General features: G+C 35.0%; 1 protein-coding gene across 1 annotated transcript in view; it reads left to right on the top strand.

The window, feature by feature from the left end:
- The window catches only part of LOC149794898 (RRP12-like protein), a 141065-nt gene that overhangs the window by 110378 nt on the left and 10562 nt on the right, over window positions 1–20125 (top strand). The window contains exons 28-31 of the mRNA XM_089964536.1: window positions 813–1009; window positions 2953–3060; window positions 7340–7413; window positions 8078–8150. Coding sequence (XP_089820662.1) covers window positions 813–1009; window positions 2953–3060; window positions 7340–7413; window positions 8078–8150 — 452 coding nt within the window. The remainder of the gene's footprint in view (window positions 1–812; window positions 1010–2952; window positions 3061–7339; window positions 7414–8077; window positions 8151–20125) is intronic.

Genomic DNA, 20125 nt, shown 5'->3' with positions numbered 1-20125 from the left:
TTGAGAAAGCTTGCCAGTAGCTTGTCAGGGGGCGGTGGTTCTTTCTGGTATTTTCCCAGGTTCTTCCTCCATCATTTGTACTGGCGGCCATGGATAGCCTACCTTGTGCTGAAAAATGGTGTTAAACCGTAAAACAACAACAACATTCAAATGGAGAAGATGTGAACTTGTTTTTTTCTGAGTAATATTGCAATCCTTAGCTTTGTGTATTAATTTTGATGAGATTTGTTTATATTTTCCCATAAAAATGTAGTAATACATAAAAATCACATGATTCTCAGTTCCGTATCAACCCCAAATATGTACAAATAGTGTCAGAATGGGTATATATTTCCCACTTGAAAATCTTGTGTTATTGTATCATATAATGTGGAGTAAGTTATTGTGTCATATAATGTGGTGTAAGTTATTGTGTCATAATGTGGTGTAAGTTATTGTCATATAATGTGGAGTAATTTATTGTGTCATATAATATGGAGTTATTGTATCATATAATGTGGTGTAAGTTATTGTGTCATATAATGTGGTGTAAGTTATTGTGTCATAATGTGGTGTAAGTTATTGTCATATAATGTGGAGTAATTTATTGTGTCATATAATATGGAGTTATTGTATCATATAATGTGGTGTAAGTTATTGTGTCATATAATGTGGTGTAAGTTATTGTGTCATAATGTGGTGTAAGTTATTGTCATATAATGTGGAGTAATTTATTGTATCATATAATATGGAGTTATTGTATCATATAATGTGGTGTAAGTTATTGTGTCATATGATGTGGCAAACACTTTGGATACCATGACTACTTGCAGTATTGATGACCTTCTGAGAGATACAGACTCAGATCTGGAGGAGGAAGATCAAGAGAGGAAGGCCAAACAGAAAGACAGGAGGAAGATGTTAAAAGATAAAAAGGGAGGAGAAAAACAAGGAAAGGCATGGTTACAGGAAGGAGGCATAGAAGATATTGTAGATTTCATGGATACCAGTGCTGCCAAGAAAGTCTTGGGTAAAATAAATTAATAAATCAAATATACTTATAAAACATTATGAGCTGTCCATTACATCAGAATGATGGAGACCTATTTGTTTCTCACTGGTAATGGTCTAAGAAATTTACAGACTTTCAGGTTGGCAGGGTTTTCAACAGTGTTAAGATAAATTGTTAAAGTCGTTTAAAAGTCAAATAACAGTATGACAGCATTATTGAAGAATTTCTTTCTGGGATATGATTGGGTGAGCCAAAAATGATCAGTGCAGTTATTGTAGCTTCTAGGATATGGAATCAGTTTAAATAGAATGGTCTCAGAAAAAAAACATTTCCCATGAGTTGCAACTGTTATTCATCCATGTCTTCAATACACATCACATGACATTTCTTTCCTACACTACTTATGCTATTGTTAAAGAACCACAGGCCAGCTTGATACTAAAATGGGTCAAAACAATGAAAACAGTATGTTCTAAAAACCTGTTATAAGAGACAAGGTTTGTAACTTGAGAAATTACATTTGAACACATAACCCTTGATTTCTTTTTAGTGAAATTTGCAGTAATCTGGATGTCATGATTTTCCTTTTCATTCAGCTATCACACATATTTTAAACATGCATTTGTAAAACATAGTTGATGCAAGGTTCAAACCATGATAAATGCTTGCTTAAGAAGAACAGCCCAGATTCGTATATAGTTGCCTACCGGAAAAACAGCCATCATGACAAGCACTACATGTACTGGCACGATGTGGAAAGCACTTTACGGATGAATGGTTAAATTAAAATTGTAAACTGCATTGATTACATTTTCATGTATATGACTTTCAGTTAATTTGTGGGAGTTCTTGCGCATCTGTTGAAAATCTTGTCTCCAGATAGTCACCGTTTTACTGTAATTATAATTTTCAACTCTTTGATGGATAGAAAAATGTTTTGAGTTTGAGAATTTTTGAAAGAAAATTAGTTATAATTTTTAAGGCATTTGTTGGATATAATTTTTTAAAAGAAGGAATGAAAAAAAAAATCAGAAAATAGTATATGTATATAGATGTATATAACTCAGAGTTCTCTTTGTAAACTACTAATTTAAATTTAAATTTAGTGCTATAGTGCTTAATTTAGGCCTGATCAGTACTCAGTGCTATAGTGCTTCAACTTAGGCCTGATCAGTACTCAGTGCTATAGTGCTTCAACTTTGGCCTGATCAATACTCAGTGCTATAGTGCTTCAACTTAGGCCTGATCAGTACTCGGTGCTATAGTGCTTCAACTTAGGCCTGATCAGTACTCAGTGCTATAGTGCTTCAACTTAGGCCTGATCAATACTCAGTGCTATAGTGCTTCAGTTTAGGCCTGATCAATACTCAGTGCTATAGTGCTTCAAATTAGGCCTGATCAATACTCAGTGCTATAGTGCTTCAATTTAGGCCTGATCAGTACTCAGTGCTATAGTGCTTCAACTTAGGCCTGATCAATACTCAGTGCTATAGTGCTTCAATTTAGGCTTCAGTACTACTCAGTACTATAGTACTTAAGTTTAGGTCTTTAAACAGTACTAGAATGCAATAAAAAATGGTCTGAGCATTACTCAGTACTGTAGTGTTCAGTTTAAGCCTGATTAATACTCAGTACTAGGCTACTTTAAATTTAGGCCTGAAGAATACCAAGTACTATAGTGCTTCAGTTTAGGCCAGAACAATACTCAAGAGGACTAGAGTACTTATAATTTAGGCCTGAACAGTACTGAGTAGGACTATTGTGCTTAAAATTTAGACCTGTACTATATTCAGGACTATAGTACTTAACATTTAGGTCAGAACAATACTCATTAGGACTGGGATGCTTAAAATTTTGTCCTGAACAATATTAATAGGACTGTAGTGCTTAAAGTTTAGGCCTGAACAATACTTATTAGGACTATGATTCTTAAAATAATACAAAGTTCGTTTATTTTACAGCTACAAAGCCAGTGAAGAGTAAAGTCAAACCAAAGACTGCCGAACCAGAATTCAAAATTGCACCAGATGGTCGCTTGATTATTACAGAAGTCAGTGATGAGGAGGAAGGTGAGTGGTTCATTTCAAAATTAGATAGGATTTAGTTTAAAGTTTTGATTTTAACTATTTTGCATTAAATGCCAACAGTCTGTACCATCTTGTATTATATACACCTTGTGTGACTTAATTATGTGACACGATCCAGTGTTTTTGTTGTATTAGATGTTGTGAAACAATACTGTGTGCTGTTAAGCATAGGACTCAATCAGTTTGTTGATGTCTAACATGGTATCACAGCAGGTCTACCTTTAGGCTTTTGAGTGTTAAATAAAAGCACATAAACCATGATTCTTCTGTGTTAAATCACAGCAGGTCTACAGCTAAACCATGATTCTACTAGTGTTAAATCACAGCAGGTCTACAGATAAACCATGATTCTTCTGTGTTAAATCACAGCAGGTCTACAGCTAAACCATGATTCTTCTGTGTTAAATCACAGCAGGTCTACAGCTAAACCATGATTCTTCTGTGTTAAATCACAGCAGGTCTACAGCTAAACCATGTTTCTTCTGTGTTAAATCACAGCAGGTCTACAGCTAAACCATGATTCTTCTGTGTTAAATCACAGCAGGTCTACAGCTAAACCATGATTCTTCTGTGTTAAATCACAGCAGGTCTACAGCTAAACCATGATTCTTCTGTGTTAAATCACAGCAGGTTTACAGCTAAACCATGATTCTTCTGTGTTAAATCACAGCAGGTCTACAGCTAAACCATGATTCTTCTGTGTTAAATCACAGCAGGTCTACAGCTAAACCATGATTCTTCTGTGTTAAATCACAGCAGGTCTACAGCTGCCTCTCTTTGCTAAATCACATCTGCCTTCTTCTTCTGTGCGTTATATCACATCTACCTTACACTTCTGTGTGTTAAATCACAGCAGGTCTAACATAATGCCCTTTTGTGTTAATTCACAGCAGGTCTGCTGTGATACCTCGCTGTGTTAAATTACAGCAGGTGTACCATGATGCCCTTTTGTATTAATTTACAGCAGGTCTACTGTGATACCTCATTGCTCTAAATTGCAGCAGGTCTACCATGATGCCTCTTTTGTGTTAAATCACAGCTGGTCTTCTATGATGCCTCTTTTTGTGTTAAATCACAGCCGGTCGTCTGTGATGCCTCTGTGTTAAATCACAGCAGTTTTACCATGATGTCTTTATTTGTTAAATTACAGCAGGTCTGCCATAATGCTGATTTGAGTTAAATCACAGCATGTCTACCATGATGCCGTTTTGTGTTAAATCATTGTTGTTCCTACCATACTATGTGCTAAATTTCAGGATTTACTATTGCCATTCATACAGTGCATATTTTCAATGTTCATAATTCTATGAATCCTCAGAAATTTAAATTCAGTTCTTAAATGCATAATTCAACTAAAGAAACAAAAAAGAGATAAAACACAATTTTTTTCAGGATAATTTGTATTTATTATGTCTTGGTGGAAATATAAGTAAATGCATTGTATTAACAAAATGTATAGGAAATAAATAAGATTATTATATGCTCATTTTTTTCTCCATTAACTTTACATTGTCAGAATCGTGCAATATTACCTGATACTGAACTCGGATGCAAATACACATATTGCATTCATGTGCATAAAGGAACTACTTTCTGTTGTAAACAAACAATGGACCCAGACGCCAGCACTTTTGATTTGTAAATAAATCATGTACACTCGCGTAGTAGGTGCTTTACGTTGTGGTTGTTAAATTTGTTTCTGAATGAAGTAAAGCAGATGTTTCATGGACTGCCACATACCAGCTGCTTTGGCACATTCCGCGTTAACCTTTTTGATACAATGTTTCGGATTTAGGCTAGCTATACAACAGATGCAAGAAAAGGTTCTTACAAATAACATACAAGTGACAAGGCATATACTGTCTTCTTTAGCTGTAGATAAGAATGGCAAAAAAATATACTTACAGTTTTACATCATGAATTTCCTCAAAATGTAATTTCTTAGTTCTGCAAATCCAAATTACATGAGCCATGTCATAGGTTCTCGATCTTATTACACATTTCGAAGTTGTACTGTAATTTCAATTGTAAGAACAATTACATCCTCCTTACTGCACTCAAAATGAAGTAAGCATTAAATTCCATTGCATCTTTTTAATAATTGCAATTGAAAGACTTCATATTTTTCCCACATTATGATTTCAAACATTCAATGACAGAAACAGAAACATATTTGCAGATGTCAACACGCTTCTCCCTCACTTCTTCAATCTGATGTATTTCATGTGGAATTGTCACATATAAATCCAGTCCATAAAAACGAAATTTCGTAGAATCGAAAAAAAAAATGCCAAAACCTATTCATTCCAGATCAAATAGAAAAGTTGTTGCAATGCGCATTCATTCACAATATAACTCAAAATTTCAATTTTAACTAGACACGCCATTTTCTTTGGAATTTATGTTGAGCATGCCATTAAGTTCAAATTTATTTGGGAGGAGTTATGTGCGCAGTAATAATGTTGTTGTGTAATGATGAATCTGCGCTTGTGTATTTAGTTTGGAATACGGCATACGTTCAGTTACTTTGTTTCTTGTAGTGTATTTTGTTAATATAATTAAGCATTAGGTAGAATAAGAAAATGAGCATATAATAAAAAGGTTACTGCATTTGTATGAGAAAATATGAACTCATTTTGTCGGATGGATATACTGCACTCCCAAGGTTGTGCAGTATTTCCATTCAAAAAACGTGTTCATATTTTCTCATTCAAATGCAATAACCTATAAACGTTTCTTCTGTCATATATTGTTGTCTTGCCTGATGTACAATGGGTTTGAAAGCATGCCTTGTTGTAGTATGGTCTACAGCTTTCTTGATGTACAAGTGGTTTGAAAGCTCACTCTATTTTACTATGATTTTCCCCACAGTACCCAGAACTACAAACACAATGATCAAAATAAATGTTATAATTCACAGTTCAGTCTCATTGCCCAAAGTACCATATTTTTAATGTTATTCAACCAAAAACATTTTTTATTTCAAACTTCACATTACTTTAAATTTCCCAGTATTTATACATTCATATGGGCTGTTATTACAAGACAGCAAACTTGTCAAAATATTGCATACAGAAACGGCCAGTGAAAAGGCATACTTAAAGGTTCTTGGGGTTAAGTAGCAAATTTCTTTATTTCTTTTGTAGCATTGATGGATTGGTGTACATCATATCATTATTTATGAAGTACAAAACAACAGATTAAGAGGATAGATTGCTCTTTGAATTTAAATTTGTTTTTGTATGTAAACTTAACGTATCAACCATACAATTTGTTTTTGTATGTAAACATAATGTATCCACTATAATTTTGTTTCCTTCCATAATGCACGACTGTATATCCATGACTGTATGCAGTAATTCCCACTTATTTAAAGTTTGCGACAGGAAGATCTTGTAACACTTTGAAAGCTGATCTGTTTCTCTTAATAAAACTCTAATACAAGGACATAAGACCAGTGTTATCGCTGATCATTATGGTATGTTCGCCTTACCTGGATCAAAACAAATAATGCAGTACCTAAGTACATGCCTTCTTATTTATATGAATAAATATGCTTAAGAATTATCATACTGCCTTATTTTCATGCACTGTATTACCATAGAAACGAAGCCATTTGGTATAAATTTCAACCAATTTATTGTTAGACCAAAATACTTTTGACATCGGAAATGTCTAGAACCATGTGAGTGTAGTAAAGAAAGATATAAGCAAAGAATTTTTAGCCAAAACATTATTGACTTTAAGTGCTCAATCTAAACACTTCACTGAACACAAAACACCAGTCATACCTATATTTGGATGAAATTGGACAATCTAAGCCTAATAATTAGAAAACCTTTGTTTTCTCAATAAATGAATTTAAAAAAGCTCAGTGCATGACTGATTTGGCAAGTAAATACTAAGTTTAGTATAAATGAAGATTGAAAAAATATTATTTTTACACATTCCAGGCAGAATTCTTTTGCCATGGCAAGCAGCCATTTATCCCCTCCATGCTGAAAAAGGGTATTCCAGTACCCATCCAGTGTCTACAACAAATTTTGCATTGTAAAGAAGCTCATTTTTGCACAAGAAGTAAACTCAGAATGGGTTCCAAATTACTAACTTACTGGATAAATCCTGTCCAATGCTTATGTTTACATGGAAAAATTTGTATGTAAATTTAACGTATAATACTTATTTACTAAATGAGGGTAAACAAGTTTTCATAAACTATACAGTTCCTGATATTGTAGTTCATCCATTTATTGTTTCACAGGAGGACAGATATCCAGTGAGGAAGAACTAGATGACCTCTTGGCAACCTTGGAAGGAGTAAGAGATTCAGGAAAGGTAGAATATAGACATCTACAGAATTTTCATTTTGAAAGTTTTGACTGTTTTGCCATGCACAATGTCTGATTGTCATATGGGAAGTTCTTAGTGTTTGCTAAAGAGTCTTGTTGGTCTTGTACTTTGAACAAAAAGAGAAACATCAAGAGTAGTGATTTTGATAGAAGAATGGAGCTAAAATGGTTTCTGTAACAAGAATTATTTAGAGGAGATAATTTGAGGAATTTAAGACTGCTTTCTCGAACTTGACATATTTGTATTCAGAATTATAAAAGTAAAACAGAAAAATCAGGAAGTTAAAGAAAAACATGAAGTATATATGGATGGATTGTACCAATGAAAATTTAATTTGAAAAATGTGAAAATGAAGAATTGCACAAAAACATAAAACGAAGAATGAGAAACTCTTTAAATTGATTGTATGTTTAAAGGATTATGTGAAGAAAGCATTCATTTTGGAATTCTAGATAACTGTCTTATATCTTACAGTAATTTTTATATTTCCTTTTGATGGGAGTTTGCCAATGCAACTGCTTGCATAAAAGTCTAGAATGATATAAAACTGTGCATGACATGAAATGTACGAGTAATTTTGATTATATTTATTCTAGCTTTTACTTCATGTATGTTTTATACAGTTTAGATATTTTTTAAATTCTTATAGATCAGGCACAAAAAGAGAAAATTAGAGGATCTGGGATCTGATGAAGAAGATGTGAATTCACTTAAGTATAAAGGTAATTGCAGATTCTTCAACCTAATTATCTTCATTACATCCCAATATATTGTTTATAATTGTGCATCACCTTCACTTGCTGATGTTAATTATAAGATAGAGAGATGTCAGTTATTCGAGTTTTTATAAATTTTATCTGAAAATATATTATTTCATTTCAATGGACAGGTTTTATTGAAAATTTCTTATACAATTTTGGGATCAGGTCATGATAAAGAGTGGTGGGTAATTGGACAAAGTTGAGGAAAATATATGGCTGCATTGAGATTTAAATTTTTTTATTAGTGCAGCCATACATGTCAACTCTACCACAAGGAGAAGTAACCTCTTGAGTTCTGGGATTGTTCCATGCTGACCTTGCAGTCTCACATTATCTCCCAATTTTTTAAGAGAATCCCCCAATTATTACATCATGCCTGCTGATTTTTGTTTTTCTGAAGAAAAAATCCAACATAAATAGTTATATTGTATGCAGTCCACAGAAGCCACGTTCTGTTTTGTCACCTGTGTATATTGTTGTGACATAATTAGACAGCACACTTATCATGTGACATGGCTAAAATGGGAGACTGGATTGCTAAAGTGAAAGAATAATTAGCATATGGTGGAGTTTATTTTTACCTCATTTGATTTTAACCATTTTCAAAATGCCAAAATGCAAGCTAGATGAAAGCTCACCTGATAAGAATGATCCAAAGTGATCGAAAGAGACAAAGTGTAGGAGGTTACTGATATGAGGTTCATTGCAACATGGTTATAGGCATACAGTGGAACTGGATATAAAAAAAATTCTTTTACTTCATGCAATATAAATGTGACATTCCTGTTAGGCCTGCTTTGATGCAGGGTATTTTATGTTTGGATCAACAACTGATTTGGCTCAGAAAACTCTCTGCATTCATTTCTGCAAAATAAAAAAACAAAACAAAGATTTTAAAAAATCTTTATGTGTGATGTCTAAATACTTTTGCTGTTTTCCATTGTCTTGTCAGAAGAAATAAGTAATTTAATCATATCATGATATTAGTCAAGGAGCCTTGTATCAAGAAGCTGAAACCATATAACCGTTTCCGTGTCCTTTTTGTGTATGTATTTATTTATTACAAACATAATGACTCATTAACATCTTAGATACTTCAACATCATTTAGGAAATTGACTGTTATATCAATGAACATCGTCTTTTAAAGGTTTCTGTTTTTCAGTTTCTGTTTTGATAAGTATGCAGTCACATTTTCATCATGTTTGGATCTTTACACTAACAGTTTTGTTGGCCAACATTGTATATATGCTAACCTTGATTATTTTGCGCTCATTTTGTCTCTGTTAACTTTACATTGGCAGAATCATGCAATATTTTATTATATTGCACACCTTTATATTGCACTCAATTGTGTATTAGGAACTACTTTGTAAACAAATCATGTACACTCATGTAGTGGACGCTTTACGTTTTGGTTGATTCAGTTTGTTTCTGAATGAACTAAAGCAAATGCTTCGTGGACTGCCACATACCAGCTGCTTTGCAATATTCTGTATTAACTCTTTTGATACAATGTTTCGGATTTAGGCTAGCGATAGATGCCAGAAGGTCAAAAAATCATTGGGTCTCTACAAATAACATGCAAGTGACAAGGCATAAATGTGTCTTCTTTAGCTGGTAATAAGAATGGCAAATAAATACTTACAGTTTAACATCCTGAATTTCCTCAGAATGTACTTTCTTAGTTCTGCAAATCCAAATTACATGAGCCATGTCATGGATTCTAAAGCTTGATTTCACATTTTGAAATTGTACAGTAATTTTGACTACATTCCAAGTGCAATTACATCCTCCTTACTGCACTCAAAAAGAAATAAACATCATATTCCATAGCGTCTTTTTAACAATTACAATTGAAAGACTTCATATTTCTCCCACATTATGATTCCAAACGTTCAGTGACAGAACAGAATAACACTTGGAGATGTCAACACGCTGCTCCCTCACTGCTGAAATCAGATGTACTTCATGTAGAATTGACACGGATAAATCCAATCATTATCATGAAATGTAGTAGAATCAACAAAAATACCAAAATTTATTCATTTCAGATTAAATGGAAAAGTTGTTGCAATGCACATTCATTCACAACATGACTCAAAATTTCAATTTTAAATAGACCAATATGCCAGTTTCTTTTGAAAGTGATGCCTAGCATGCAACTAAGTTCAGATTTATCTGGGTGGAGTTATGTGCGCATTAATAATGTTGTTGTTGTGTATTGGTGCATCAGCGCTTGTGTATTTAGTTTGGAATACAGCACAAATTCAGTTACTTTGTTTCTTGTAGACTAAGTGTATTTCTGTTTGTATAGAAAATGAAAATGAGTGTATAATAAAAAGGTTACTGCATTTGTGTGGGAAAATATGAACTTGTTTTGTCGGATGGATATACTGCACTGGCAAGGTTGTGCAGCATATCCATCCAACAAAAATGAGTTCATATTTTCCCATACAAATGCAGTAACCTATAAATACTTATGGAGCTTGTCAATCAATTTCACACCTTCAGTTATAGAAGGTGCTTGTGAACATGATAGTATTGGAACCATTCAGTATGGCTTGATCCAATAAAGTGTTTATGCATCCTATATACATGCTGTTATACCTATATACATTAAACTTGGTGAGGTGATGCATCTTGATGATTTCTGCTCCTATATCATAAAAGTAAGAGTGCTATATTCCATATTTCATGCTTCACTGACTTTGGTTAAATTTTGTGTTCTGACTGTTAACTAGATTATTGTATGCATCTCTTTTTGTACCTCACTTGTACAAAAAGGACAAGGTGCCCTATGCATTTCAGATTATAGTGGCTGTAAATATTTTCAGTTAGTTTATGGTAGTTTTTTTTATGAACGTCATTGCTTTGGATGAGGGTTGTTTCAGTGTGAATTAAGCCCCATAATGATCAGACTATGGAACACATCAAGTTTAGTTTTAAAACTTCTCTGTATGCCTTAAAAAAGGATGTTCTTACATTTTGTACTTGAAATTTTCTCCTGTTCCTTCTACCTCATATTTTTGTGTGTATCATTTACTTAATGTGGCCCTCCCCCCTTTCTCTCTCTCACACACACACACATCAGAAACTAAGCATTGTTTGAAGAAAGTCAAAGTAAGATAAGTTGGTTTACTCCATGTATCCAGGGTTGATTGACACTCCTCAGGCTGAAAAGCAAGGAGCACTTAATCCATGCATCCTGGGTTGACATTCCAAAAGCAAGGAGCACTTACTCCATGCATCCTGGGTTGACATTCCAAAAGCAAGGAGCACTTCATGCATCCTGGGTTGACATTCCAAAAGCAAGGAGCACTTAATCCATGCATCCTGAGTTGACATTCCAAAAGCAAGGAGCACTATCCTGGGTTGACATTCCTCAGGCTGAAAAGCAAGAACCACTTACTCCTTTCCTCAAGCTGAAAAGCTAGGAGCACTTACTCCATGCATCCTGGGTTGACATTCCAATAGCAAGAAGCACTTACTCCCTGCATAATGGATTGACACTCCTCAGGCTAAAAGTTATAATGAGCACTTACTCCATATATCCTAGATTGTCACTCTTTAGGTTGAAAAGCAAGGATTACAATACCATACATGCCAGCAATTACGTATTTGGCATTAAAAGTCAAGTCAGATTTATTCTAGTCGATGTGTGTGTTAGAACAAAGATGTTTTTCAAATAATTTCACAGATGGATTTGAAAAGACAAAAAAATCTATTCAGAGATGAATACATGAATTACACAATACAGCGATCCATTATAGGGCAGCTTCATGCCCCTTGCAGGCTGTGTGGAAAGGATTTTAATATTGGTCATGGTAGTAAAACAAAGAAACATTGAATTAGCTCGTTTTACTAACTCCAGTACTAAGGTAACTTCTTTTTTTTTACAGCAGAACTAAATTGTGGACACAAATTTTATAAATGCTGAGGTGTTGTGTGCTGAGTTCTTAATAGAACACGGACTACCCCTAGTGGTAGAAGACTACATCGGTCCTTTGTTCAAATGGATGTTTCCAGAAAATATGCATGTGCAAGAACAAAATCATCTAATATTGTTAGGCGTTTAGCAGAAGATACTTCGCTTAAAATTGCAGAAGCCATGAAAATTGGGCCATTTAGTTGCAATTGACAGGAGTAGTGATTATGACAAAAGTTGTACCCATTCAGTCTGTGTAAGAGACTTTGACAACGAAAAGGGCAAAGTCAGAGTGCTCTTCCTTGATTACCAGAATTATCACTAGATTCCACTGGAATATTTTTTTTGTTTGATTTGCTTGATAATGCTTTGAATAAATATAAGTTGGCAGAACTGTATGGGGTTTTCAGCTGATGCTGCATCAGTGATGACTAGAATTCATAAAGGAGTTGCATTCTATATTTTGAAAAATGTCTCCATCATTGTTCATATCAGTTTGTCTCTGTCATATAATGCACCATGCTGCAGGAAAGGCTGCTGATAAATTAGAAGGAGAACTCCTGAAGTATCAAGTTGGCACTCTACCTGACAATGTACTTCATGCGGACAGAGTTGATTTTTTTCATCTTATTTGCCAGCTAAAAGACCCAATCACTGGAAGATATAAATTTCCTCTTCTTTGTCAGGTTATGAAAATAATATTGGTTCTTTACTATTCTAATGCTGACTATTAGGGATTGTTCAGTATTATGAACAAAAGTAGAACTGAATTCAGATCCAGGAGCTGTAACCCAGTGCTTGGTGCTCTATTAGTGTGCAAAACATTTATAGTCTAAGCCGGTACAAAGTGTTTTAAAATGCAGTATGTGAGTCTGTTGCTTTTTAAAGCTCAAACCGCTCTGGTGGCCTAGTGGTTGGAGCATCCGCCTCGGATGTGGGAGGTCATGGGTTCGATCCCTGGCCGAGTCATACCAAAGACTTACAAAAATGGTACTAACAGCTGCCTCGCTTGGCGCTCAGCATTAAGAGGTTAGTGTTAGGACTGGTCGGCCCGGTGTCAGGATAATGTGACTGGGTGGGACATCATGCTACATGTCTGCGGCATGATGCCCCAGTGCTAGACATCACTATAAATTGCCACATTGCAGACATCGTAGCGATATGACTGAAAAATTGTTAAAGCTACGTTAAAAATCAAAATCACATCACATCACATTTAAAGCTCAAACTGTTATATACGAAAACTTGAAGCAGTAATTGATGTTAAAAGTCCAGAGGGATAAATTAATCATTTTGTACATATGCTTATTTAATTTTTATCATGTTATATGTGGATTACTCTTTTTTTGCTCAGATTACTCTTTTTGTCCACTTGGATTACCCTTTTTCCTCGCCAGGGGTTGGCATGTATGCAATACTCCTGTCAAATAAAAGTTATAGGGAGCACATATGATCCTAGCTAGAATCTTGGTGAGGGGATACACCTTGGATAGCACGTATGATCCTAGCTAGAATCTTGGTGAGGGGATACACCTTGGATAGCACATATGATCCTAGCTAGAATCTTGGTGAGGGGATAACACCTTGGATAGCACATATGATCCTAGCTAGAATCTTGGTGAGGGGATACACCTTGGATAGCACATATGATCCTAGCTAGAATCTTGGTGAGGGGATACACCTTGGATAGCACGTATGATCCTAGCTAGAATCTTGGTGAAGGGATACACCTTGGATAGCATATATGATCCTAGCTAGAATCTTGGTGAGGGGATACACCTTGGATAGCACATATGATCCTAGCTAGAATCTTGGTGAGGGGATAACACCTTGGATAGCACATATGATCCTAGCTAGAATCTTGGTGAGGGGATACACCTTGGATAGCACATATGATCCTAGCTAGAATCTTGGTGAGGGGATACACCTTGGATAGCACGTATGATCCTAGCTAGAATCTTGGTGAAGGGATACACCTTGGATAGCACATATGATCCTAGCTAGAATCTTGGTGAGGGGATACACCTTGGATAGCACATATGATCCTAGCTAGAATCTTGGTGAGGGGATAACACCTTGGATAGCACATATGATCCTAGCTAGAATCTTGGTGAGGGGATACACCTTGGATAGCACATATGATCCTAGCTAGAATCTTGGTGAGGGGATACACCTTGGATAGCACGTATGATCCTAGCTAGAATCTTGGTGAGGGGATACACCTTGGATAGCACATATGATCCTAGCTAGAATCTTGGTGAGGGGATACACCTTGGATAGCACATATGATCCTAGCTAGAATCTTGCTGAGGGGATACACCTTGGATAGCACATATGATCCTAGCTAGAATCTTGCTGAGGGGATAACACCTTGGATAGCACATGTGATCCTAGCTAGAATCTGGCTGAGGGGATAACACCTTGGATAGCACATATGATCCTAGCTAGAATCTTGCTGAGGGGCTACACCTTGGATAGTACTACTCCTTTGTTGTTGAAGTCAGTCCACATTATTGACATGGGTTACATTTGTTTATGTTAATTTCTTAGGCACTGTACATGCTTGAATCATGAAATTGATGAAATATGCATCCCTGTTATTGCCACACCTTATACATGCTTGAATCATGAAATTGATGAAATATGCATCTCTGTGATTGCCACACCTTGTACATGCTTGAATCATGAAATTGATGAAATATGCATCCCTGTTATTGTCACACCTTATACATGCTTGAATCATGAAATTTAATGAAATATGCATCCTTGTTATTGCCACACCTTATACATGCATGAATCATGAAATTTAATGAAATACGCATTTCTGTTATTGCCACACCTTATACATGCTTGAATCATGAAATTGATGAAATATGCATCCCTGTTATTGTCACACCTTATACATGCTTGAATCATGAAATTTAATGAAATATGCATCCTTGTTATTGCCACACCTTATACATGCTTGAATCATGAAATTTAATGAAATATGCATCCCTGTGATTGCCACACCTTATACATGCTTGAATCATGAAATTTAATGAAATATGCATCCCTGTTATTGCCACACCTTGTACATGCTTGAATCATGAAATTGATGAAATATGCATCTCTGTGATTGCCACACCTTATACATGCTTGAATCATGAAATTGATGAAATATGCATCCCTGTGATTGCCACACCTTGTACATGCTTGAATCATGAAATTGATGAAATATGCATCTCTGTGATTGCCACACCTTATACATGCTTGAATCATGAAATTGATGAAATATGCATCCCTGTGATTGCCACACCTTATACATGCTTGAATCATGAAATTGATGAAATATGCATCCCTGTTATTGCCACACCTTATACATGCTTGAATCATGAAATTGATGAAATATGCATCCCTGTTGTTGTCACACCTTGTACATGCTTGAATCATGAAATATAATGAAATATGCGTCCTTGTTATTGCCACACCTTATACATGCATGAATCATGAAATTTAATGAAATACGCATTTCTGTTATTGCCACACCTTATACATGCTTGAATCATGAAATTGATGAAATATGCATCCCTGTTAATGTCACACCTTATACATGCTTGAATCATGAAATTTAATGAAATATGCATCCCTGTTATTGCCACACCTTATACATGCTTGAATCATGAAATTTAATGAAATTTGCATCCCTGTTATTGCCACACCTTGTACATGCTTGAATCATGAAATTGATGAAATATGCATCCCTGTGATTGCCACACCTTGTACCTGCTTGAATCATGAAATTGATGAAATATGCATCCCTGTGATTGCCACACCTTGTACATGCTTGAATCATGAAATTGATGAAATATGCATCCCTGTGATTGCCACACCTTGTACATGCTTGAATCATGAAATTGATGAAATATGCATGTCTGTGATTGCCACACCTTATACATGCTTGAATCATGAAATTGATGAAATATGCATCCCTGTGATTGCCACACCTTGTACATGCTTGAATCATGAAATTGATGAAATATGCATCCCTGTGATTGCCACACCTTATACATGCTTGAATCATGAAATTGATGAAATATGCATCCCTGTGATTGCCACACCTTATACATGCTTGAATCATGAAATTGATGAAATATGCATCTCTGTGATTGCCACACCTTATACATGCTTGAATCATGAAATTGATGAAATATACATCCCTGTTATTGTCACACCTCATACATGCTTGAATCATGAAATTTAATGAAATATGCATCCTTGTTATTGCCACACCTTATACATGCTTGAATCATGAAATTTAATGAAATATGCATCCTTGTTATTGCCACACCTTATACATGCTTGAATCATGAAATTTAATGAAATATGCATCCTTGTTATTGCCATACCTTATACATGCATGAATCATGAAATTTAATGAAATACGCATCTCTGTGATTGCCACACCTTATACATGCTTGAATCATGAAATTGATGAAATATACATCCCTGTTATTGTCACACCTCATACATGCTTGAATCATGAAATTTAATGAAATATGCATCCTTGTTATTGCCACACCTTATACATGCTTGAATCATGAAATTTAATGAAATATGCATCCTTGTTATTGCCATACCTTATACATGCATGAATCATGAAATTTAATGAAATACGCATTTCTGTTATTGCCACACCTTATACATGATTGAATCATGAAATTGATGAAATATGCATCCCTGTTATTGCCACACCTTGTACATGCTTGAATCATGAAATTGATGAAATATGCATCTCTGTGATTGCCACACCTTATACATGCTTGAATCATGAAATTGATGAAATATGCATCCCTGTGATTGCCACACCTTATACATGCTTGAATCATGAAATTGATTAAATATGCATCCCTGTGATTGCCACACCTTGTACATGCTTGAATCATGAAATTGATGAAATATGCATCCCTGTTATTGTCACACCTTATACATGCTTGAATCATGAAATTTAATGAAATATGCATCCCTGTTATTGCCACACCTTGTACATGCTTGAATCATGAAATTGATGAAATATGCATCTCTGTGATTGCCACACCTTATACATGCTTGAATCATGAAATTGATGAAATATGCATCCCTGTGATTGCCACACCTTATACATGCTTGAATCATGAAATTGATTAAATATGCATCCCTGTGATTGCCACACCTTGTACATGCTTGAATCATGAAATTGATGAAATATGCATCTCTGTGATTGCCACACCTTATACATGCTTGAATCATGAAATTGATGAAATATGCATCCCTGTGATTGCCACACCTTATACATGCTTGAATCATGAAATTGATGAAATATGCATCTCTGTGATTGCCACACCTTATACATGCTTGAATCATGAAATTGATGAAATATACATCCCTGTTATTGTCACACCTCATACATGCTTGAATCATGAAATTTAATGAAATATGCATCCTTGTTATTGCCATACCTTATACATGCATGAATCATGAAATTTAATGAAATACGCATCTCTGTGATTGCCACACCTTATACATGCTTGAATCATGAAATTGATGAAATATACATCCCTGTTATTGTCACACCTCATACATGCTTGAATCATGAAATTTAATGAAATATGCATCCTTGTTATTGCCACACCTTATACATGCTTGAATCATGAAATTTAATGAAATATGCATCCTTGTTATTGCCATACCTTATACATGCATGAATCATGAAATTTAATGAAATACGCATTTCTGTTATTGCCACACCTTATACATGATTGAATCATGAAATTGATGAAATATGCATCCCTGTTATTGCCACACCTTGTACATGCTTGAATCATGAAATTGATGAAATATGCATCTCTGTGATTGCCACACCTTATACATGCTTGAATCATGAAATTGATGAAATATGCATCCCTGTGATTGCCACACCTTATACATGCTTGAATCATGAAATTGATGAAATATGCATCCCTGTGATTGCCACACCTTGTACATGCTTGAATCATGAAATTGATGAAATATGCATCCCTGTTATTGTCACACCTTATACATGCTTGAATCATGAAATTTAATGAAATATGCATCCCTGTTATTGCCACACGTTATACATGCTTGAATCGTGAAATTTAATGAAATATGCATCCCTGTGATTGCCACAACTTATACATGCTTGAATCATGAAATTGATGAAATATGCATCCCTGTTATTGCCACACTTTATATATGCTTGAATCATGAAATTGATGAAATATGCATCCCTGTTATTGCCACACTTTATACATGCTTGAATCATGAAATTAATGAAATATGCATCCCTGTTATTGCCACACCTTATACATGCTTGAATCATGAAATTTAGTGAAATATGCATCCCTGTTATTGCCACACCTTATACATGCTTGAATCATGAAATTGATGAAATATGCATCCCTGTTATTGCCACACCTTATACATGCTTGAATCATGAAATTGATGAAATATGCATCCCTGTTGTTGTCACACCTTGTACATGCTTGAATCATGAAATTTAATGAAATATGCATCCCTGTTATTGCCACACCTTTGCAACAAAAGATCTTTTACTGGCCTTTTTAAGGTTTTGCATTTAGCTCATGTCCATACAAAGTTTTGGCATGTTATATGCATACTGCCCTACCTAGGACCTTGAAACCTGAGAAGGGGATGCATTTATCAGTGTTAAATCCATATTAAAAGAATAGGTATCTGTGACCTATATTTATGCTCAGTAACTTTGTTGAAATTTTGTATTTAAATGTCTTTTATTGGGTACTGTTTATGTTTGAATCATGATGCTTGATAACTGGATGCATCTCTGTTAGTACCCAATAGTCACTGTGACCTGTATTTTATTATTTAGTTTCACATTAAATATTTGTGTTTAGTTAGTGACCACATAGATTTTTCTATGCTTTATAAATCTCAACCTAAACAGAAGGCCTTTTCAGAACAGTGAAGTTGAAAGCAGGAATAAATATATTTATTCATTGGTAATCTTTCTGTATTAATAATTATACATTGTATAGTGTGATATGTTAACCTCAGCAAATTAATTGTACTGCATGCATTTTTTTTATTGCTGCACCTGTAATTGCTAAACTATGCTTCTATGGTCATGCTGGCTGTAGCCTGTGACTTTCACCCAGTCAAATCTGGCCTCACTTGGTGGAAAATGATAATAGCTTCTATGGTCATGCTGGCTGTAGCCTGTGACTTGCACCCAGTCAAATCTGGCCTCACTTGGTGGAAAATGATAATAGCTTCTATGGTCATGCTGGCTGTAGCCTGTGACATTCGGCCAGTCAAATCTGGCCTCACTTGGTGGAAAATGATAATAGCTTCTTAAGTAGTTTTCAAGAACAATGATTTCAAAAATTGTCTCAGCTGATTATAGTACCTCTACATTCATATATTAGAAAAGAATGTAATATTGTTTCACATCTTGTATGTTCTATCACAGGGCTAGCATTTCATTGTCCTCACTGAAAGTTATGCCCTATCACAGCTAGCATTTCATTGTCACTGAAAGTTATGCCCTATCACAGGGCTAGCATTTCGTTGTCACTGAAAGTTATGCCTTATCACAGGGCTAGCATTTCATTGTCACTGAAAGTTATGCCTTATCACAGGGCTAGCATTTTGTTGTCACTGAAAGTCATTTACATGATACTTGACATTTACAATGACTTGTGGAAGTTGGCAGAGGCAAGCCATGTGATTAGACTTGTTTATTTATAGACCCAATTATATGGCATGTTGTATTCCCCTTGTTTATTTATAGACCCGATGACCTTATGGCATGTTGTATTCCCTTTGTTTATTTATAGACCTGATGACCTTATGGCATGTTGTATTTTTCTTGTTTATTTATAGACCCAGAGACCTTTTGGCATATTGTATTCCCATTGTTTATTTATAGACCCGATGACCTTATGGCATGTTGTATTCCCCTTGTTTATTTATAGACCCAGTGACCTTATGGC

The sequence above is a fragment of the Sinohyriopsis cumingii genome, chromosome 7, assembly GCF_028554795.1.
Source record: "Sinohyriopsis cumingii isolate HCF-2022 chromosome 7, ASM2855479v2, whole genome shotgun sequence".
Lineage (NCBI taxonomy): Eukaryota > Metazoa > Mollusca > Bivalvia > Unionida > Unionidae > Sinohyriopsis > Sinohyriopsis cumingii.
This window is presented reverse-complemented; position numbering and strand designations above follow the sequence as displayed.